Raw genomic sequence first — 25,093 nt, 5'->3', positions numbered from 1 at the left:
CATAAGGCCAAACATCGTTTTCATTTTGCTGGATGTGAAACTAGGACTAAGAAGCTTCCGCATCTCGCGCCAGTGATCCTTTTTCAAGTCAAAGAGATTTCTTTGGCCATTGGATCTAAAACTTCATTTGTAAAACTACGGTGATCGCAAAAGTTATCGAACTATTTGATAGCAATTGTATTGATTAGATCTGGATCGCGAATGACCTATGTTGGTTATAAAATTATAGAAGCCAAAGTACTTTGCATCCGAAAAAAAATTATATAATCTTTGTAAGTTTTTCGAAATGGACATACGTCGACAAATAAAAGGGTCCATGTTGCCTATCAGTGGAATCGGGCGCTCATGCGGGACTTTCAATCGCTCAAAATAAAACAACTTGTATAAAATATAATAATACAAGCAAATACTCGCTGTAAGAATTGTCAAAAGCCACGTAGACGGCTCCATTGCAATATGTATCCTGCTCCTAATTATTTGCAGCAGGAGAAGTAATTTTTGGTTATATTCCGAACTTTCTTGTCTAACTACGAATAATTAACTTGTAGAAGTAGAAATTAGATTATTTTACTGTGATACACGCACCATGAAAGTGATTCTGCGACTGGCTGCTGCGCGTACATCGCGATAAAATTAAAAACACTGTAAATATGCAGATAATACAGACCATAAGATAATATTACTAAGACATGTTCTTGATGTATGACTTGTGTTCGCGTATTTATGAACTTAAACTTTATCATTCTTCAAGTAAATTAACTTAAAAGTCAGACGATAATACTTCTTATCATATGCATATTTGCAATGTCATCACTCAATTCTTTTGAATAAGATAATAGAATATTTCTTTTTTATATTCTTTATCATTAAATCTTTTTCTTATATTTTATTATTAAATTTTGTTGTTAATTGTGATAAAAGCATAATACATTTATTTTTTTTTTACATTTCTGTGTTCTTTATGTTTGATATATTTTTTATTTATTATAAAGAATCAATGAAAAAATAGTAATATTGCGAGTAATAAAATTAGCATTTAGGGACCTAGGAGCGTAGAACTGGAAGTCGAGGGGGCAAAGCCCCTTAATCGGAGATTCGAGGGGCGATGTCTCCCGATGGAGGAAAGAGAGCGGAGCTCCCCTCCGCGATAATACAATTAGATTATATAAAATATAAAAAATAAGCCAAAATCTTGTGTCTATTAAAGATGCAATAAAATAAATATTCAATAATAAGTTATACAAACACAAACCTTGCGTAAGGGTTTTTGCTCATCTTTTTGAGTCCTTTCTTCTAGCATATGATAGACACATTCAGTAAGGCGAAAGATTATAATAAATTGAAAATTTTTTCTGAAAATTTACCATAATTTTTGTAACTTTTATGATTGCAACATTTTAAAAAAGACATCCGACGATTAAAATTTTTTGAAGATTATTCAGAATTATGATCTTGACAATATATGTGACAAGATCAAGACTATTGAAAAGTGGTCTAATCTTCATTTTTATATTTTATTTATCATATCATAAATTTAAAAAATTACATTTTATATTATTATTTAGAATTTCTTCACATCTTAAATGTAAAAAAGTCAGTGTAGGAAAAAACATAAGTCTAATGAAATTTAAAAAAGAAAATAAAACTAACATTTTTTAAATTTATTATCTTTAAACTTATATTTTTTCTTAAAATATACAATGTTGAAAACTAAATTGCTCGTGCATAATATAAAATTCTTAAAATATCTAATATTAAAATATTAATATATGTATAATTTCAGGTAAATCAAAATCAGGTAAATCTTTATGTAACGTTTTTACGTAAATTAATATATTGTTTGTATTAAATATTTTAAATTTATTATGTAAGTGTTATTAACTTAATAATCCAATATAAAATTACAATTTTGAATATAATGAATTACAAGAACAACATAAAATAATGAAAAATAAACAGTTATCATGCGTTATTACTTACTCTAATACATACACATACACATATAAATGTGTGAAAATTATTCCATATTAAAGCTATATTATTCTAAGTATTACGCTTTAGAATATAACTCTAAATGGTTTCTAAATTTTACTTTCTTAGAAAATTGGTTGTATGACTTATAAATTTTTGGTTTCAATTTTATAAAAAGTTTTAAACATATGATAGAGAAAAAAGTTCAAATACATTTTGAAATTTAAAAGGACAACTTCAAATACACGATTCAAAATGAATTATAAATATATATTCGACATTGTTTTCCGACCATGTTCATTTGATATATGTAATATTACTATATGGAAGCTCTCAGCAACACTACGGTGTAGACAATGCACGTCTATCTTTATCATTGTTCAGTTTATTGTAAAACGCGTGCGTGCCATTTCTCCTTCCACTATAGTCTAAGCCAATGCGAATTGTCTCATAGTTGAGAAGATTACATGTATTTGATAAACGTTAAATAGTAGGAGCATTCTATTTTCTCGCACGTACTTTTAACCAGAAGCCTCCCTCTGCTAACGTAGTAAATGAGTGCTTGCTTATTACTATGGGAACTCTAGTTTTAACGTCAGGCAGCAGATCGCAGTGCCACAGCAAATAGAACAGCAGAATTTTTGCTTCCATTAGAGCGAATCTATTACCTATGCACATTCTGGGTCCTATACCGAATGGCATGTAGATCGAATTGTCTACTTTCCCACTGACGAATCTTTCTGGATTGAACTTGTCCGGTTGTGAATAATATTTCGGATCGCGATGTAGAGGATAATGTGAAAACCATATGTTATCACCAGGTTTCAGCGTAATAGGTTTGCCATCCGGAGTCGCTGGTGGTAATTCATACTCTTTAACGCATCTTCTATCAATGAAAGATCCTATTGGATACATTCTGAGAGTCTCGTTTACTACGGCATCCAAATACTTCATATGGTTAATAGCCTCATAGGTAGGTTTGCCGTTAGTTTGTTTAAGGACATTATCGATTTCTTCCCTCAATTTGTTTTGAACATCAGGATTGACACCAATTTCGTGCGCCATGAAGCACATGGCTGTTGATGTAGCATCGAATCCGGCGAGAAAGAAAACAAACGCCTGGGCAGTCATTTCGTTGATGTCATATGCAGGTCCGGTATCTTTGTTCCTAGTCTCCATCATCAATTGAATCATATCCGGACGAACAATTCCTTGCTCATCCCTGATCTTCACCGTGTTAGAAACAATATTTTTAAAAAAATTTTCTACATATGGACCAAACATTCTCAGTTTTAAAAGCTTTGCAAGGGCGGGAATATTTCTCTGCATAAAGAATACGAAGGTTAACCAGCCGTCAAATTTCGATTTTTGGCCTAGTAAAAAGAATTCATTATTAGGATGCTTAAAAGAATCCACACTGATGCCAAAAGCACACGTGGCAATTACATCATTGGCATATCTGCTTAGTATTTCTTTCATGTCATATGACTTTCCAGATTGCGTTATCATAAAATCGATCAAATTTTCGGCGCATTGAGACATGAGTCCAAACATCGTCTTCATTTTGCTGACCGTGAAACTAGGACTAAGAAGCTTCCGCATCTCGCGCCAGTGATCCCCTTTCAAATCAAAAAGATTTCTACTAGCCATTGGATCCAAAATTTCATTTATAAAACTACGATGATCGCAGAAGTTGTCAAACGCTTTGATAGCGATGGTGTTGATTAGATCTGGATCGCGGATGACGTATGTTGGTGTCATAAAGTCATAAAAGCCAAAGTATTTTGCATCCGAAAAAAGATTATATAATCTTTGTAAGTTTTCCGGAATGGACATACGTCGGAAAATAAAAGGGCCCATGTTGCCTATCAGTGGAGTCGGGCGCTCATGCGGAACTTTCAATCGCTTGAAATAAGACAACTTGTATAGAATATAATAATACAAGCCAATACTTGCTGTAAGGATGGTCAAAAGCCATGTAGACGGTTCCATTGCAATATGTATCTTCAAATTATTTGCAACAGAAGAAGTAGTTTCTGGTTATGTTCCAATCGTTGTCCAAAATGGATTAAATAATTTTTATATTTGATTGTTAGACGTAAATAACGCAAGAAAGTGAAATTCAAAATTGTAAATTACATTATTACATGAGTTCTATTACTTATCTTGAGAACTTTCTTGTCTGATTACGAATAGTTAACTCGTAGTAATTATATTATTTTACTTTGCGATACACGCACCATGAAAGTGACTTTGCAACTGGCTGCTGCGCGTACACTGCGATGAAAATAATAACGCTGTAAATACGCAGTTATATAAATAAGATAATATCACTAGGACATCTTCTTGACGTATATTTATGTTCGCGTATTTGTGAACTTAAACTGTATCAGTCTTCAAGTGAATTGACTTAAAAGTCAGACGATAATACTTCTTATCATATGCACATTTGCAATGTCATCGTTCAATTCTTCTGAATAAGATAGATAGAATTATTTCGAATAGAATATTTTTTCCGGTATTTTATCATTAAACTTTTTTCTTATATTTTATTATTAAATTTATTATTACTTATTTTATTATTACTTATTATTAATTGTGATAAAAGCATAATAAATTTATTTGTATATATTGTGTTCTTTATGCTTGATGTATTTTTTATTTATTATAAAAAATCACTAAAAAGATAGTAATATTGCGAGTAATAAAATTAGCACGGGGGGACGGTCGGGGAGCACTGATCCATGGTGAGGATCCAGTGGCGAAGCCTCCTGATCAGGACTCCAGAGAGCGAAACTTCTTGGTCGGGAGTTGGGGCAACGCCTCTCTATATAATCTATTAATTGTAATACAATTAATAGATTATATAAAATATAGAAAATATTTCGAAATCCTATGTCCTGTTAAAGATAAATATTAAATAATAAGTCACTCACAAACACAAACATAAACTTTGCATAGAAGTCTTTGCTCATTTTTTTCAAATTTATTCTTTTAGTATATGATAGACTCATTAATTTAGTTATTTTATTATTTTATTAGTTATTTATTATTTCAAGGCGAAAGATTATAATAAAATAAAAATTTTTTCTAAAAGTTTACCATAATTTTTATAACTTTTTATGATTATAACTTTTTAATGAGGAACGATTAAAATTTTTTGAAAGTTACTCAGAGTCATGATATTGACAATATATGTCAAGATCAAAACTATTGAAAAGTAATCTAATCTTCATTTTTATCTTTTATTTATCATATCATAAATTTAAAAAAATTACATTTTATATTATTATTTAGAATTTCTTCACATCTTAAATGTAAAAAAAGTCGAGAGAGGAAAGGACATAAGTTTAAAGAAATTTAAAAAAAGAAAATAAAACTAATATTTTTTAAATTTATTAAACTTATATTTCTTTCTAAAATATACATTGTTGAAAACTAAGTGGCTCGTGCATAATATTAAAATTCTTAAAATATCTAATATTAAAATATTAATATATGTATAATCTTAGGTAAATTTATATAACATTTTTATGTAAATTAATATATTGTTTTGTATTAAATATTTTAAATTTATTATGTAACTGTTATTAACTTAAGAATCCAATATAAATTTACAATTTGGAAATATAATGAATTACAAGAACAACATAAAATAATGAAAAATAAACAGTTATCATGCGTTATTACTTACTCTAATACATACACATACACATATAAATATGTGAAAATTATTCCATATTAAAGCTATATCATTCAAGCTAAATATTACGGTTTAGAATATAACTCTAAATGGTTTCTAAATTTTACTTTCTTAGACAATTGATTGTATGACTTATCAATTTTTGGTTTTAATTTTATGATCTTTTTAAACATATGATAGAGAAAAAAGTTCAAATACATTTTGAAATTTAAAAAGATAACTTCAAATATACGATTCAAAATAAATTATAAGTATATATTCGACATTGTTCTCCAATCATGTCCATTTGATAAGCGTTAAGTAATAAGAGCTTTCTATTTTCTCGCTCGTACTTTTAACCAGAAGCCTCCTTCTGCCAACATAGTCAATGAGTGCTTGTTTATTACCATAGGAACTCTAGTTTTAACATCAGACTCGAGATCGCAGTGCCATAGCAAATAAAACAGCAAGATTTTTGCTTCCATTAGAGCGAATTTATTACCTATGCACATTCTGGGTCCTATACCGAATGGCATGTAAATCGAATTGTCTATTTCTCCATTGACGAATCTTTCTGGATTGAACTTGTCCGGTTGTGAATAATACTTCGGATCGCGATGTAGAGGATAATGTGAAAGCCATATGTTATCTCCAGGTTTCAACATGATCGGTTTGCCATCCGAGGTCGCTGGTGGCAATTCATACTCTTTAACACATTTTCTATCAATAAAAGATCCCAGTGGATACATTCTGAGAGTCTCATTTACTACGGCATCCAAATACTTCATATGGTTAATAGCCTCATAGGTAGGTTTGCCGTTAGTTTGTTTAAGGACATTATCGATTTCTTCCCTCAATTTGTTTTGAACATCAGGATTGACACCAATTTCGTGCGCCATGAAGCACATGGCTGTTGACGTAGCATCGAATCCGGCGACAAAGAAAACGAACGCTTGGGCAGTCATTTCATTGATGTCATATGCAAGTTTGGTATCTTTGTTCCTAGACTCCATCATCAATTGAATCATATCCGGGCGAACAATTCTTTGTTCATCTCTGATTTTCACCGTGTTAGAAACAATATTTTTAAAAAAATTTTCTACATGTGGACCAAACATTCTCAGTTTTAAAAGCTTTGCAAGTAGGGGAATATTCCTCTGCACGACGAATATGAATGTTAACCAGCTGTCAAATTTGCATTTTTGACCTACTAAAAAGAATTCATTATTAGGATGCTTAAAAGAATCCACACTGATACCAAAAGCGCACGTGGCAATTACATCATTGGCATATCTGCTTAGTATTTCTTTCATATTGTATGACTTTCCATTTTTTCCGGATTGCGTTACTATAAAATCAGCCAAATTTTCGGCGCATAAGTCCAAACAGTGACACATAAGTCCAAACATCATTTTCATTTTGCTGGATGTGAAACTAGGACTAAGGATTTTCCTCATCTCGCGCCAGTAATCCCCTTTCAAATCAAAAAGATTTCTACTGGCCATTGGATCCAAAATTTTATTTGCAAAACTACGGTGATCGCAGAAATTGTCGAATTGTTTGATAGCGATTGTATTGATTAGATCTGGATCGCGGATGACGTATGTTGGTGTCATAAAGTCATAAAAACCAAAGTACTTTGCATCCGAAAAAAGATTATATAATCTTTGTATGTTTTCTGGAATGGACATACGTCGAAAAATATAAGAGCCCATGTTGCCTATCAGTGGAGTCGGGCGCTCATGCGGGACTTTCAATTGCTCGAAATAAGACAACTTGTATAGAATATAATAATACAAGCCAATACTTGCTGTAACGATGGCCAAAAACCACGTAGACGGTTCCATTGCAATATGTATCTCCAAATTATTTGCAATAGAAGAAGCAGTTTCTGGTTATGTTCCAATCATTGTCAGTTCCCAAATGAATTAAATAATTTTTATATTTGATTGTTAGATCAACGTAAATAACGCAAGAAAGTGAAGCTCAAAATTATAAATTACATTATTACGTGAGTTTTTGTCTAACAAGTAATTAACTTGTTTATCTTATTTAAAAAAATTAGATTATTTTACTATATGATACACGCATTACGAAAGTGACTCTGCAACTGATACGTACATCGCGATGAAAACACTAAGTACGTATATATAAACATAAGATAAGATCACCAGAACATCTTTTTGACATACATTTGTGTTTGCGTATTTGTAAACTTAAATCATTCTTCGAATAAATTAACTTAAAAATCAGATGATAATACTTCTTATCATATGTATATTTGCAATGACATCGTTGAATTCTTTTGAATAAAATGATAAAATACCTTTGTCTTGTATTTTATCATCTTGTAATTTGAATTCTTTTTTTATATTTTATTATTAAATTTTATTAATTGTGATAAAAGTATATGATAAAAGTATATGATAAAAAGTATGTGATAAAAATATTTTTTACATTTCTGTCTTGTATGTTTGATGTACTTTTTAATGTATTAAGGATCAATGAAAAAATAATACAACTACTAGTAATAAAATTAATTATTTTTATTATTAATTAGAAATTTATTAGAACATTTTAAGATTACATATTTAAAATGTGATTATACATATATTAATATTTTAGAATTAGATATTTTAAGAATTTTAATTTTATGCGCGCGCCACTTAGTTTTCAACATTATATATTTTTAGGAAAGAAATATATATTTAAAGATAATAAGTTTAAAAAATATTAGTTTTATTTTCTTTCTTTAAATTTATATTCTTTTCTATATTGACTTTTTTTACATTTAAGATGTGAAAAAATTCTAAATAATAATATAAAATATAAAATAATATAAAATATAATTTTTTTAATTTATGATAAAATTTATGATAAATTTATGATAAATATATAAATAAAATTTTATTTATTCATTTTTTATGTATCTGATTTGTTTTTTCGTTGTTTATTAAAATAAGTACTTAATGACTGCTAATATTATATTTATGAGAAAACTATATAAAGTTATTTGTGAATAAAAATATTTATTCAAAAATTAATTCTTATACTCTTATATTCTTATTGTCGTATGTCCGTTAAAAACATAAAAACAGATTTGAATAATAAGTAATAAATCTGATTAATGATGCCAAAAATGAATCATTGAGCCATAAAAAATGCGTAAAAACATGCGATGCACATTATTCTTTATTATATAAAATTATAAATGTGTATTGTGTATATTATTTTTAATTAAAATAACACTCTTCATTATATAATTGTATAAAAAATTGTTTTGTATTTGAAAGACATTGGATCAATTCTTACTTCATTAAATCCATTATTTACATCATTAACATATCTGTTCATATTACTTTCATGTCATATAACTTCCGTTTTTTTTTTAGATTGCGTTATCATAAAATCAATAGAGTTTTCGGCGCATTGACACATAAGTTCAAACATCGTTTTTATTTTGCTAGCTGTGAAACTAGAATTAAGAAGCTTCCACAAAATATCTCACGCACTAATTCTCTTTCAGGTCAAACAAATTTTTACTAAATCTTTTATTGGATCCAAAGGTTTATAAAAGTACCGTGATCGCAGAAGTTATCGAATTGTTTAATGACAATTGTATTGAATAGATTTGGATCGCGAATAACGTAAGTTGATATTATAAACTCGTAGTAACCAAAATATTTTACATCCGAAAAGAGTTTGCATAATCTGTAGTCTTTTGGGAAAGCCATATGTCGAAAAAACAATACAACCTATGTTGCTTATCAATAGAGCCGATCAGTCATGTGGAATCTTCAGCTCGAAATAAGACAACTTATATAAAGTATAAGAATATAGGCAAATTTTTGCTAAAAAGATAATCGAAAACAACATAAATGATTCCATAGTAAATTTTCAGATTAGGAGAATATTACAAGAGAAGAAAATGATTTTATTTATCTTCGTTCTGTCGTTGTCAATTTCAAACCGATTAAGTAATTTTTACACTAAACTGTTACATTAGATCGATGTGAATAACTCGAGAAAATAAAGTTCAACATTTTAAATTACATTATTATACTTCTATAAGTTCTGTCAATTATCTTAAGAACTTCAAATTGCAAACAATTAATCTTTTAAATTATCTTTTATATGATGTAATACACGCACTACGCAAGAGATTTTACAATTGGTTGCTGCAAATACATGGCAATAATATTAATAACATCGAAAGTATCAGGAAATTATAAATGTTATAAGTTAATATCCTTTTTTAACATTTTCTTGATCTCTCTTTTACCAATCATTATGTTTACTGATTTTTAAAAACTAAATTAAATTAAAAGTTAACTGATAATATTTATTTTCATAATTCATTATCTAATGTTTTTAAATATATATGTAAGAGCGATTTTGCTATTATATTATATGAGACTATATTAATAAGAATTAGAAATATATGACGTTCGAGCGTAGGTCAATAAATATTCAAATTCAGAGATATAGAAGCAAAGAGAAACATTTCTTTTCTCTTTTTCTGCTAAATATTAATATATTTTTTTGTTGTTCATTTCTTATATTTATATATAAAAATATAACATTTTAATAACAAGAATTGCTTATATGATAACTTAAAAAATAAGTATGTTTCAATTAAAATGTATAATATATATATATGCATTACATAACTGAAAAATATGTATGTTACTTAATTATACATATTTGTCATATTGAATCAGACACTTATACATAAAAGAGCATCATATACCAATTTTTAATTAAACAATTAAAACTACATTTTTATTATATAATTTTATAAAAAATTATAAATTTAACGATTTTGGTAACGACAAAATTATACTTATATTTTTTTGCTTTGTATTTGAAAAAAACATTAAAATAGCTAATTTATTTATTACTTCAGATATTATGTAATGTATGTTAAAATATTTTAAAAAATGACTAGAATAAAGTAATTTTTTTTTTAACAATCTCATTTGTTTCTTCAAATCCAATTCTCATTTTATTTTATTTATTTCTTTTTAGATTGTTAAGACAATATCATAATTTTACTAATATTAAAATGTACAAGTTTATCTTGAAACATAACATAAAAATTGTACTTTTTTTTTAAATATATTTAAGAGATGTTTTAGAATTGATTAAAATAGATTGTCGCCTTTTCAATAATTTTTTTTAATAATCCTGCGTATAATTATTGTTTGAAATATTTTTAAAATATTCATTAAGAAAAAAAACGATAATTATATTAGAACATATTATATCAATTTATTTGTATTATATACAAATATGAGTTTACTTTTAAAATTCTTTTTGTTTAGATATTATCATAATACTATTTAATTTAAAACATAATAGACTTTAAAAGTAATACTTAATAATAGAAATAATCAACATTATTATTTACAGAGATTATTCTAATTTAGATACTACTAAAAATAAGAAAATTATATTAAAAACTGTACTTTATTTAGCACTGTAAATATACTACGCTTTATAAAACATTTCAAATATTAAGAAATTTTTATCTTGATTCTATTAAAAAAATGATAATATTTCTAAAACAATTTTTCTAAACTAGTAAAATAATTTGAAAGGATAACATAAAATATATATCTTTACATTTGAGATAGATTATGAATATGAGATTATGAATTCTCTAATACTGTTTTTCGATTCCATGTCTGTTCGATAAGTAAGTTACTATGTAACAGGAGCCTTCGACATTCTTGCTCGCATCTTCAACCAGAAACCTCCTTCAGCCATCATGACGAATGCTTTTTTGTTTAATATCATAGGATTTCTAGTTTTAACATCAGGCAGAAGATCACAATGCCATAGCAAATAGAATAGCATGACTTTTGCTTCCATTAGAGCGAATCTATTACCTATGCACATTCTGGGTCCTAAACCGAACGGCATGTAAACCGAATTGTCTACTTCTCCGTTAATGAATCTTTCTGGATTAAACTTGTCCGGCTCCGGATAGTATTTCGAATCGCGATGTAGAGAATAACTTGGGAACCATATGTTATCTCCTGGCTTCAATATAAGCGATTTGCTATCCGGTGTCGCTGGTGGCAATTCAAATTTTTTGATGCATTTTCTGTCAAGGAAAGATGCTATTGGATATAATCGAAAACTTTCGTTTACCACGGCGTCCAAGTACTTCATACGATTAATTGCCTCGTAAGTAGGTTTACCGTCGGTCTGTTTAAGAACATCATCGATCTCTTCTTTCAATTTGCTCTGAACATTGGGATTGACACCAACTTCGTGTACCATGAAGCACATGGCCGTTGACACAGAATCGAATCCGGCGAGAAAGAAAACGAACGCCTGGGCAGTCATTTCATTGATATCAAATTCCGGTCCGCTATCTTTGTTCCTAGTCTCCATCATCAATTGAATCATGTCTGGACGGAAAATTCCTTGTTCATCCCTTACTTTTACTGTTTCGGAAACAATATTTTTGAAAAAATTTTCTACTTTTGGACCAAACATTCTCAGTTTGAGGAATTTTGAAAGTGTCGGAAAGTTTCTGTTTATGAAGAATACAAAAGATAATCGACCATCAAAGTTCAGTGCCTTCTTGCCAAGTAAATAAAATTCGTTGTTGGGATGCTTAAAAGAATCTATGTTGATGCCGAAGGCACACGTGGCCACTACATCATTAGCGTATCTGCTCAATATTTCTTTCATATCGTACAGTTTGCCATTTTTTCCGGATTGTATTACTATAGAATTAGTAAAATTTTCACCACATTGACACATAAGTTCAAACATTATTTTCATTTTGCTGGATGTAAAACTAGGACTAAGAAGTTTTCGCATCTCGCGCCAGTGGTCTCCTTGTAAGTTAAATAAATTTCTACTGGCTATTGGATCCAAAGTTTCATTCACAAAACCCAGATGATCGCAGAAGTTGTCGAACTCTTTGATAGCAATTGTGTTGATTAGATCTGGATCGCGAATGACATACACCGGCGTTATGCAATCAAACATGCCAAAATACTTTGCATGTGAGAAAAGTTTGTATAATCTTTGTACGTTTTCTGCAGCGCTCATTCGTCGGAAAATGAAAGGAGCCATATTGCCTATCAATGGAATTGGTCGTTCATGGGGAATCTTCAATTGTTCGAAGTAAGAAATTTTGCTTAGAACAAAGTAATACAAGCATATGCATATACTTGCTGTAATAATAGTTAGAAGCAATGTAAATGGCTCCATTGTAAATTTTCGTAGATATAGATGGAAGAAACGTTTCTAGTTCCAAGCTCTTCTTGTCAGCAATTTTCTGAGTAATGAACCGATTGTCACACTTGATTGTTAGATTAATGTCAACAATAGAAGAGGATAAGAATTAATTAATTAATTATATTATTATATTAATTTTTGTTTAATTGTTTTTCGAAGAGTACTGTTTGCTTGCGAACAGTTTCGAATTATAAGTTTAGCTACGAGTTTAGCTACGCGCACCACTCGAGAAAATGTATGACTGGTTACTACATGTATCACTGTGAAATTAATAACACTGTAAGTGCATAGATAACAACTTCGTAAGGTCATATCACTTTGATTGTCTCCTTGAAATGATGTACATTTAGTGTTGTGCGCAAACATATTTTTATTGATACAGAAAGTTTATCAATCTTTAAGTGAATTGGGTTAAAAGTCAATCAACTTCTCATTATAGCAATATCATCGTGTCTAACGTTTTTTAATAAGGCAGTGAATAAATAGTATTTTGTTCTGATAATTTAATATAACTATATTTTTTTTGCGTATAGTTTTAATTCTGAGTATATAAACAGAATAAATATAATAAGTATATAAATTTAGTTTTGTTTTTTTATATCTTCATTTATATTATCTTACGTTTAATAGTGTATTTTTTTTTGATTGTATATTATAAATAAAGAAGAAATAATTTTGCAAATAATAAAATTAACAATTGTTATTTATACTACGAATTATGATTTATTATTTTATTTTTTCTATATATTGTTATTTTTTAAAAATTTTGATTTTTGAGATTAATATATCAAATATAATTATAAAAAATAAATATATAAATGTATAAATGCTATATAATTATATAAAATAATACTTAGCAGTATGGCATATTGACTGTATATTTTTTGAACGAAGAAGTTGATTTTTATTTTATTTTAATGTATTTTATACTATTTATAAAAATATTATTTCAGGTAATTTCTTTCAGGTAATCAAAATAAATCTTACTTATTTAAATGTACAAAAATAATAAAAAATAAATAAGTTACTTTAAAAAACGCTTGAATATTCTAATAGCCATAGAATCAAAATAAAGTTTGACTTTAAAAAAAAGTGACTTGTAATACAAAAAATTTGAAAAATGATATGATCGGGTTACTATATTCTTTTTTTGTTGATGTATAGAGGATGTTCCTCGTTAGATGAGTTCTGTAAGTTAAGTGAAATGATAGCTAAATGATGATATATGATTTATTTATTGATATATGTGACACCCACTGTATATTGTGACAAAATTGAATAAGAGACAGTTTCTTGTGTAAAGATAAAAGTGTGTAGAGATGAAAAGTGTAGAATAATTTTTTTATTGGTTGCTTTCCCAAGAAAAATTTTTGAATTAAAGTACCATAGCTTATTATATTAATTACTCAGATACTATTATATAATATCTATAAATATATTTATAATAATATCCATAAATTTATTTACATAATTATATATTTATTAAACTTATTAAACTAAAAACGATTATAAAATAATTAACCGAGAAAGATCATACGTTTTTTAATTGTTTGAAGGACTGAGATAGAAATATTTATATTACAAGCCGGAGTGAATTTTAATTTCTGTAGAATATTGTAGAAATGGAACACAACTAAAATTCTGATAAAATTGATATAATCGTTTTTCGCAACGATTGTTTCGATCATACGATATCGGCACAATATAATAAAATTTTGACTTTCATATTTATTCACATGAAATTTCTAAAACTACAAATGAATACAATTTCTATATTAATAATCGAGAATTTTGAGAAACAAATAATAATCATCGACAAGAAAATGTTATTAAGATAAAGATAGAGAGATTATTAAGGACGTACAGCATTCAATCAAATAAATGTGATAATGATGAAAATGATGATTTGAGAAATGGCTGAGTACTTATGTGATGTATTACTATGATTGGCACCCCAAGGATTCTCTTTAATAATTCGGTTAATACGAATGTCATCAATAAATTGTTGAATTCTTTCATTTGTATTTATTGCGTGAATAGTTTTTTCTCTTTAGTAATCATATCAAATATATGTATTCTCACAAATAATTTTATTTATCTGATATTATTGATAATTTACTAAAATATATAAAAATATATTTTAAAACATAAATAATATGTTGTCTAAATTAATCATATTTAATATTTTTATTTAATATTATAGTCAATATTAAGTCAATATAAATCAAAATTTAACTAAAAATTTTTTTATCTTTAAAGCTGGATTGATAAAAGTATAGTCATATCACGCGTTATATGTCGTCTTTAAAATAAATTTTTATAAATTTTTTATAAAGATTTATGTTTGAAATGAATTTAAATATAATAATTTTATATTATAATACAATTTTTATTTTTTATACAATATTAAATCAAATCAAAACATAAATCATTAAAACATAAATCATTTTATTACAAGTTAATAAAAGTGCTATGTAAAAAGTCTTTCTATCGCAATGTAAGAGAATGTATGTTTATGAAGCAGGTTTTAAAAAGCACACTAGATGCGCTTTATGCAAAAATTATATATGCATATAATTTAGTCGCCATCCATCGGTGATTACATAACGCTGTACTTTGTGTATTGCTCGTTCATGTTTATTTCAGTTACTATCATCTCACAGCCCGTGAGGCTTGTGCTTATGCCTGTGTGTACAATTCACAACGTTATATCTATTTACATAAAACTGCACTTGATGTAAGTTGTTTGTTGTTAGAACTGTACTTCGCAAAGCAAGCAAAGTATGAATATGTTATATAAGCGTTCGTAAGAAATGTAATTTAAACAATTTTGAATAAACTTGAATATAATCTATTCGATAATATTTGTTTATAAAATAAATCTTATTCAGTGCTTTATTATGTAGTGGTCTATTAAAAAATTCTATTAAAAAGTTGATATAATATCAGAGAAAATGTTTTCTAATATTAATTATAAAATAAATTATTTTTATGTTATAACAGGAGAATTGTCAATATCAGTTTATATACAAAGTATTTTATATAGAAAAATATTTCTTCTATTAATGTGATGCAATAAGTAAAATAAATGCTTCACAGAAATATGCTTATCGGAAATATTCCGTTAATCTTGTACATATAGACCGACATATATATACACACACTCATAAACTGATAATATTTTTATTACGTATATCGCTGTTTCTAAAAAACTATGTGATAGTCACATTTTTGTCACATTCTAATGTTTTCAAGCACACTCAATATTCACGTAATAATGGATCAATTACGTAAAAAATGAAAATAAATCGACAGATCTTATTGAATTAGGATGAAGACAGTACTTTATAAATCCATTTTCAGAGTGCCAATAGCAGCAATAATGGCGGCGGCGGAAATATGAACTTGGTTTCGCTTGTGGGCACGAATGGAACGCGTAGACCACCCTCTCAGCAATCATCATTTCACTCGTCCAAGAACCATTCCCGACATCAACCTGCATCTGCTCCGCCGTCGACACCGCGGAACGTTTGTCAGATGACCGAAATAGAAGCTCCGTGTATACGTAAGTTAGTCTATTGCGATGTGAGATACGAATCTCTTAGAAATTGCTTGTAAATTATAGCTTATGAGATAAGAATTATATACTTTCGTGATAAGAAATTATGACCGTTATTAATATTTTCTTTGCAGAATTCAAGACGATTTTTTATAATAAAGTAAATAATTTTCTTCTATTGGCGTAAACAACATCTTTTGCATGTTTATAATAATGCTTACAATAATATTTATAGATGTTATTATATTTCAACATAAAATGATTTAATAAAAACTGTAAATGCTATGATGATAAAAAACAGAAAGATATATTTTGTAATATTTTTAATAATACCTTGCATTTAGTTAGCAAAGTTAAAAACATGCATTTTAGCATACTATATCGAATATATTTCTTCCTTTTTATTTTTATGTAAAAACTATATATAGAATCTGTTTTTCATTTTACAGACGTTAGGTCATCTTGTCGAAATCTCGGATCCAGATTCAATCAAGAGAGCATCACTAAAATGCTCGTGCTTATTAGTACAGTCTTCATATTGCTTAATTTACCGAGGTGAGAAACTTTGTGCCTTTTTTTTCACATAGTCTACATTTTCTTACATTGATTTTATTATGTTGTGTTCTGAATTATTTTAATTCATTAATTTCATGTGTTTTTTACAATGACATTTGCTAAATCGAATCTCCTTTACAATTTATATATATGTATAAATAACTGAATCTGTATAATAGGATTTGATTATATTGTACGTTGTTTCCTTTCACGTATACGTTAATATATTTCAAAAAATTTAATCATATTTCCCGTATGTGTGATAATAATGTATTTTCGGAATATTATTTGAATAATTTACACTTATATGATATAAATTATGTTTTATAATAAAAGTATATTTAGATTCTTAATTTAATTTGTTCAAATAAATTTATATAGCAAAAATCCATTACATAACCCATCATTTAATATTTATTATACAAAAATAATAATATGAGAAAATATTAAAGATAATTTTCGTAATATTTGCATTTTTTTATGCAATTTAAACATTTCTTGTCAAAGTATAATAAACGAAGGAAAAGAAAAATCTTGTCATATCTTGTAATATTACTATAAATAATATAAAGATACGAGTTTCTCTCAAAGGAGGTAAATTACAGGACGTAATAAAATGGACGTAAATTGTAGTTGATGATAGAAATAAAGCTGTTAATATTTCTTGAAATCGAATTTGCACGGAAATTGCATTGCGAGTCGAGTTATCGCTCTGTTTCAGTTACGTGATTCGCCTATGCGTGTTCTTCTTCGCTTTGGCAAAGAAGAATACACCAGAGACACTCTGGTGTCTTCAGCAGTTCTTCATGCTGTTGTATTACACAAACTTCAGCATCAACTTTCTCCTATATGCAATGTGCGGCATTACGTTCCGTCGATGTTTGGAGCAAATATTGCGCAGAATTCTGAAGAGCATGACTCGATATCACTGCAGTCCACAAAGGTACATATAGTTTGTATTTTGTTTTTAATTATTGTTTTTAAAATTCGACAAGAATCGAACTGAATTGATTATTATATGATGGCTATTAGGGAATCGGTAAGTCCGTGAACACGTGTCAACGCTTCTTGGCCGATGGACCCCCGTTACACGCGACTTTCAACAGAGCTTTTAAGTTCTCAAATCGAAGTTTGCGAGTGTAAATCCAAGAATAAATCCAAGATGATCCTGTTTGCCTGACTCGCTTTGAAAAGGCGTAACATTTTTGTCAGACGCGTAACACATCTGTGGCTTTAAGCTCGATGTCAACGGTGAAACGACGGATTTCAGAAAAGATTTGTCCGGAAATCAAAAAATGTTATGCTATGAAATTCAAAACGTTATCTGACTGAGATTGTAGAAAATTCACGAATTCTGCATACAGTATAATGCTGTGTGTGAATAATTGATTCGACTACATTCGTGAAAATCCATTTTTATTTATTCATACAAAAGTTCAGAAATATAAGAAGATAATAAGATTTGTTTTAACTTGCCATCTCTGACTATTACATCAGTAATGAACAATATTCTGCTTTCTGCATTACGTATACTTTTACTTAAGAAAAGAAAGAAAAAGTGTGTGTGTGTGTGTGTGTGTGTGTGTGTGTGTGTGTGTGTGTGTGTGTGTGTGTGTGAGAGAGAGAGAAAGAGAGAACAAGAAAGAAATATGAATGAAATATGAATTATATATTCAACAATTCTACATAGATATGAATTATTAATGTAGACTATGTTCTACATAGAATGAATTATCATTCACGAATGTGACAATTAATCCTAAATTATGGACCTTAATTTAAAGTTGATCGTAGAATTTATACTAAAATCTTTTAAGAAATCGAAAAAATATAAGAATTTATTTTTACAATGTACATAAGAAGTAAACATCTAAGCACTAATGCGTTTTTTTAATGGATTAAATGGAATCAGTCATTTCTTGATACGCGCACGCGATAACATTATTAAGTTATAAAATCTGTTAGAGATTAGTGAATTATATTAAAGTAAAAGGAAAAATAAGAAGAATATGATTAAATTTTAGAAGTTTGTGATTTAGTGTTATTTAAAACGAAAAATTGAAATTTCAGCGACAACAAACTAATATTTAATGATCCTCTTTAATAAAAACTTTAAAAAAGATAAAATTTATTTTACACAGATTACAGAGTAAAATGAGGAAATTGAATTGATGTTTTTTTGAAGATGTTATTTTAAAAAGGAATAGCAACCAAGACAGAAATTTGATATTTCTTTTAACATTCTTTTGAAAGAAATTTAATGATGAAGTTTAAGATCTTATGTATAAATTAATTTATTAAAAGAATAACTAATTAACCTTCTCATTTCCAAATTATTTTACAGTTACAAATAAAATATTTTTTTTGTACCTTTGATAATATTTTATTTATTGACACGTTTTTAAATACATATCAGAATATTTGTTAGAATCTAAATAAAATTAAACAAAACTAATGTATATTTTTAATATGAAAATATATCTGGAGAGGAGAAAGGTAGAAGTATTTTATTTCATAATTCAATTATATGTGAGACATGTGAGAATGAAAGTTAAAGTTTGGAACAATGAAAAAAGACTGCCAGAAACGTTGATATTTTTTATCGAGAGAGAAACCATTGAACATAAGTTACATGTGTGTTATTGGTGTGTTACTCGAATACAAAAGAAATCGTGTTACTATACCCTTTTGCGAGGATTTTATTTTTTGCGCAATTAGGAGAGAAATCGATTGACCTATAGTTCGTCTAGAAAAATCATTGGAAAAAATTTTTCCATGTTTTACTGTAACACTACTGGAAAAAGATACTCTTTTGAGACCATGTAATTTCATCTAAATCTCAGGTTAACCGTGAATTTTCTTTTACAAATTTATGCCTCACACAATGAATATATTATAATTAATTCTTATGTATATTATAATTAATTCTGCACTTAATATATTATTCTTGCATAAAATATATATATGAAATTATTAATTTTACGTGTAACAAATTAATTTGCTTATTTTATATAATCATATTTAAATATTATCAGTATACGAATATTAATAACAATTTATTTAAATAATACAAGAATTTCTGAAATATGATATTATAATCATTTATGTAAAGCAGTTTCATTAAGAGTTCAATTAATAAATTTCGATACTTTATACCGTGTTTTTGGAAAGGAAGAAATAAAATGTATTGTAAGAAAAAGAGAAGACATATCAGACAAATATATAAATTTAGTGATTTTGTAATATTTGGATGATACCAATAAAAAAGTATTATTTAATTAATTATATTAATATATATAAAATTTTATTTTTACGAATAAAACATTCTTCATTGCTATTTAGTCGTCTTCAAGTGAAAACTTTCTCGTAGAAACTTTTACGTTATAATATTTTTCAATGATGTCGTCGATACACGTGTCTGGCATATACTTTATGTACTCTTTTCACAGAAATAAAATAAAATATACACGTGTCGTTTCTGGAAAACGATGAAAAGACATGGATAATATATAGAATTCTTTATATATGTATAAATTGTGAATTAAAGCGATGATAATAACCATGAAACGTATATTATGTACAATACTATGTAATATAAATTAATTAATTTAGTGTTATTAAACTTTGCTAAAAATCTGTTCTAAACGTTAAATATTTTATGTATTACGTATAAATCGTATAATGCGCAAAAATAATCGTATAATTCGTATTGCATATATCAAGAAATTGATAATCAACCTTGTTATCTCTTATGGTATCTAAAGTATACTTTTATTTTGGTAATTCTTTATGTGCAGCTTTTTATATGCATTACATAATACATCATCATAATTGTTAGAAATAGCAGAGAACTACTAAAAGTGATTCTAAAAGTTAAAATAAATCGTGACATTACATTGTCGCTATCAAGAAAATGACTATAAAAGTCATTAAATCACACATATTTATTACACATAAGATAATTTATAATGAATATGCAACATGTAAATATAAACTGCTGTTGTGTAAATTTCGGTATCTTTTTTATAAAAATATATTGGCCGTAATCTCATGTTTGTTATTTGTAAAACGTATATATATATATTTTGAAAATAAGAATAATTAAGAATAATAATATTAATGAAAAAAATCCATAAAATACAATGTATACATATATACATGATACATGTTGTTAACGTGTTGTGTTGTGTGCATTCTTGTATATAATGTACATGTTTAATAAAAAAATATGTATTAAACATTCATGTATATATGTATGTATCTATATATGTATTGCGTGCGTATATATCTTTAAAGAATATTGCTAGGCAAACGGAATCTCTCACATTATGGTTAATACATTTTCTTATTATATGTGATTATGTAATTACGTATGATTATATTATTTAATTACATTGTTTATTTGAGTTTATTAAAAATTTGCAGCGTTGCAAGTAATAATAGTTTTTATCTAGCAAGTTCTTATTAATATTTCAGAATTAAATCGAAATATGATATTGCGCTTATTTGTTGAGATCATATAAAATCAGCTTTATGATTCCAAACGATTATTTACATACCGTTTCTTTATATTTATCCAAATCAACATATAACAATTTAAAATAAATTTATTTAAAATAAGTCTCCGATTATATAGCATTTATCTATATATATTTATGTATCACATTTTATATAATATATTATATATTTATGTATATTATTCCCTTAACAATATGTTATTTATTCATATGTTATGTAAATAAATTAATGTTGTTTTTTGAAAAAACTTGGAGATAATAGTACTGTCATTTATTCCTCTCAAATATTAAAAAATTATTTTGCTGCAGATTGTTTTAAAAAATAGGCTGTATGTTTATATATAGATTATATTTTTTTTATCTTCTGTGATACAGCTTATTTACGCAATATGATTATATTTTTTACCGTAAAAGAATATGCCTAAATTTTTTAGATTGATTTTTTGTATATTATATGCCGTAAAAAAATACATATATGCGAAGGATGTACGATACTGGCAACCGTATTAATCTTACTAAAAGAAGCATACAACATGGGGTATATCATAACGGTCGTCATCAATAACAATTTCCAAGATTTTGCATTGCGTAACATAATCAAGACCGTTATTAGAATTTATTAAAAAATATTGTTTATGTATTACATATAACTTATATATATAATAACATAATTGTACATAAAGTAATGTAAAAACTTTTTTTAATTGCTATATTAAAAACACAACTAAAACATAAATTTATAATTTTTTAATTGTGTCTAAACAATTTTTAATTTTAAGTTAAATGAATAGTAGAATACAAACAATAAACTTGTTTATTTATTATATGCATATATGCAAGAAATAATTACACATTTTATTTTATTAAACACTTTATTAATTAAACACTTTATTTTAATTAAATACTTTAATTAAAATATTTTTATTAAAAAGCATATCTTACCTTTTTCAGATCTTGCAACATTTTATTATAAGAAAATTGTGTATTTCTCCGCAAGTATAATTACGTAAGTATTTTATATATATAAAAATAATAGATTTTTCTAAGTAGCATATGTTTGCAGCTTTGTTTCTTTTCTGTATAAATTTATTATGTTATTCTTATTGCTATTATATAAAATATATAAAAAAATTAAAATTATATTACTTGCAAATGACAAAGCAAAATGGGCTTTAAAACAAAGCAAAATGGGCTTTAAAATTATCTTGCTATTCCAAGATTCAGCAGCAAATGAGCATTTGAATATTGTATTACTATCTATTATTCGAACATTTTATTAACTATTTATTAAACATCTGTTTGAATAATCTGAGTAATTTAAATTTTAAATTAAATTTAATTAATATTTTAAGATTCATAATACTAATACAAATATTTTAATTTTGTATTTGATTGATTTTAAAATGAAGAAATCTTAGAAATTCTTTTAAAAAATTCCAAGGCATTCATAAATTTTTATTAGATTCTTTAAAATAATAAAATTATTTAATATGATTACATATTTATAGACTACTCATCTGATTATAGTTTAAAATAATAAACATGAAGTCAAGTGAAATCTTGAAATACTTGAAAGCATTGTACGAAAATTTGAATACTAACAAACTCATTGTCGATCAAAATATTGAAAGAAAACTTTTTATCTTAAAATCCACTAAAAATATTTACCTCAAAAAATGCTTATTATTTAGTCTTTTCGATGGTTCGATCCATTAATCCATTTCGCACTAATATAGTTTGGTACAACTAAACTATCTTTCTCACAAAATCTGTAATTAGAGTTACACCTTCAAGAGAGTCTACGAAGCATGGTTGGGCGAGATGCGAAAGCTATGAATGCCAGTATCGATCCAATCCATGTCATTATATTAGCGCTTCCAAATTGGATGTTTTAATGCCAAGACACGTTTCGCACATTCCGTTTAGTTTCATGATTTCCATAATTTTGCAAAGTATAGATATTAACGCTAATATTCTTTTGCAAGATAAAAAAAACTAGAATGTAAATATCGCAAAGAATCAATCAATTTTTGCTACATAATAAAAATTTATTGCTTTCTCTTTTTTTAATTGTATATGATATGTATAATTATAATGTTCTTAAATTAATAATATAAGAAACAGTTTTTTACAAATTTACAAATATTCATACATTGATATAAAACAAAATACATTTATAATATACATATACATATATATTTATTTATTCTTTCTCTGTAATTTATAATAATCTATAAATAAAAATGTATGTATAAATAAATAAGAAGATATGATATGCAAATAAGAAAGATAAAATTATTAAAAAGTTTTTTGTATAAAATTAATCTAATATTAATTAAACATAATATTATAATTGATAAAGATGTTTGTGACATGTCATATTCGCAATCTGAAAATATGAGAATAAAAGAAAGAGATAGAAAAACAGAGACAGCGTAAATTTTTGCTATAATTACTTTCTACAGATTGTAAATTTCTAGTTAGTTTTTGTATTGAATCGCTAATTTAATCGCGTAATTATAATATAATAGCTGTATAGTATAATGCATCATCTGGCATATTAGAAAATAATTTTTGCATAACATTAATTTTAGTTATATAAAATTATATATATATATATATATATATGTATTTAATATAATTATATATATATATATATCTCAATACATTTTTATTAAATATTTAATTATTTATTAAATATTTATTAGATATTATTAAAAAATATTAATAAAAATAATTTAGATTTTATTATGACAGTAATATGACATGAAGGTTCCTCTAAAAAAGTCATTGTTAAATTTAAAATCGCACTTCTATCAATTCTTAAATTGTTCCAAGCTGTTTTATCATATTTTATCATATATCAAAATTTATATTGATTTATTTACTTGTTTGTTTGTATTTGTTATGCCTTTTGATGGTCATGATTTGTTATAACAGATAAAACTCGCTTCGATTAAATTCGTCGAAACTCAATTATACATCCATAATGTGTGATACTGCCAAATATTGATTTTAATTGATTACTGCGAAATCAATTGACTCACAATCTTAGTATGGCTTGCGTTACAATAAATAGTTCATATAAAATATTTGTAGCCTGTCCAGCAAATTCCTTGAAAAACTTATTCATCCCTTTTAAAAAAAGGTGTATCATCAATATTTGTATCTCACGAAATTTATTGTTGTTGTTTTTCCGCGATACTAATGGATCTTTTGCTGCACTTACATTATCAATGACTATCATCGCGAAGTTAGCAAACAATTTGTATAGAAGAGTATCAATGCAATTTATTTATAAAAAAGAAAAAAATAAGAAGTTAAATAACGCGTGTGAAGCGCACGTATTTTGTGATGCTTAATAGATCTGAAATTTAGATAATTGGAATAATTGCAAATCCACGCATTGAATTGCAAATGCTTTTGTCAAGTCCTTTGTGATTACCATTTTGATAGTATTTGCCGGATTAGTTAGTATACTACTGAACTTTAAGTACAATGTATCGATAAAATTAAAATAATAGCGATTAGTTAATGGTGAAATTACCA

At 26.7% G+C, this 25,093-nt stretch overlaps 1 protein-coding gene and 3 pseudogenes across 6 annotated transcripts in view; 1 reads left to right on the top strand and 3 right to left on the bottom strand.

The window, feature by feature from the left end:
- Positions 1-4,337, bottom strand: part of LOC105433952 (cytochrome P450 9e2 pseudogene) — a 4,748-nt pseudogene extending 411 nt beyond the window's left edge. Inside the window, exons 1-2 of one of the 2 annotated variants that reach the window (XR_016140809.1) lie at positions 297-4,337; positions 1-121 (exon numbers count right to left, since the gene is read on the bottom strand). The exon at positions 1-121 is cut by the window's left edge and continues 411 nt beyond it. The product of XR_016140809.1 is annotated as a cytochrome P450 9e2 pseudogene, transcript variant X2 (transcript). The remainder of the gene's footprint in view (positions 122-296) is intronic. The other variant, XR_016140808.1, reaches the window with a different exon arrangement.
- The window catches only part of LOC105433954 (uncharacterized), a 35,219-nt gene extending 13,427 nt beyond the window's left edge, over positions 1-21,792 (top strand). For all 4 annotated transcript variants that reach the window (XM_011649475.2, XM_089083009.1, XM_089083010.1 and 1 more), the window contains 4 exons: positions 16,277-16,478; positions 16,922-17,027; positions 17,749-17,970; positions 18,060-21,792. In XM_011649475.2, the coding sequence (XP_011647777.2) occupies positions 16,277-16,478; positions 16,922-17,027; positions 17,749-17,970; positions 18,060-18,078 (549 nt within the window). In that variant the 3' untranslated portion in view covers positions 18,079-21,792. The remainder of the gene's footprint in view (positions 1-16,276; positions 16,479-16,921; positions 17,028-17,748; positions 17,971-18,059) is intronic.
- Positions 5,631-8,024, bottom strand: LOC105433951 (cytochrome P450 9e2 pseudogene; annotated as a pseudogene).
- Positions 8,828-13,379, bottom strand: LOC105433950 (cytochrome P450 9e2 pseudogene; annotated as a pseudogene).
- Positions 21,793-25,093: the final 3,301 nt, after the last annotated feature.

Source organism: Pogonomyrmex barbatus, unplaced genomic scaffold, assembly GCF_055798465.1.
Source record: "Pogonomyrmex barbatus isolate J1 unplaced genomic scaffold, ASM5579846v1 scaffold7, whole genome shotgun sequence".
Taxonomy (NCBI): domain Eukaryota; kingdom Metazoa; phylum Arthropoda; class Insecta; order Hymenoptera; family Formicidae; genus Pogonomyrmex; species Pogonomyrmex barbatus.
The sequence above is the reverse complement of the archived record's forward strand: the minus strand, read 5'-3'. Positions and strand labels throughout refer to the sequence as shown.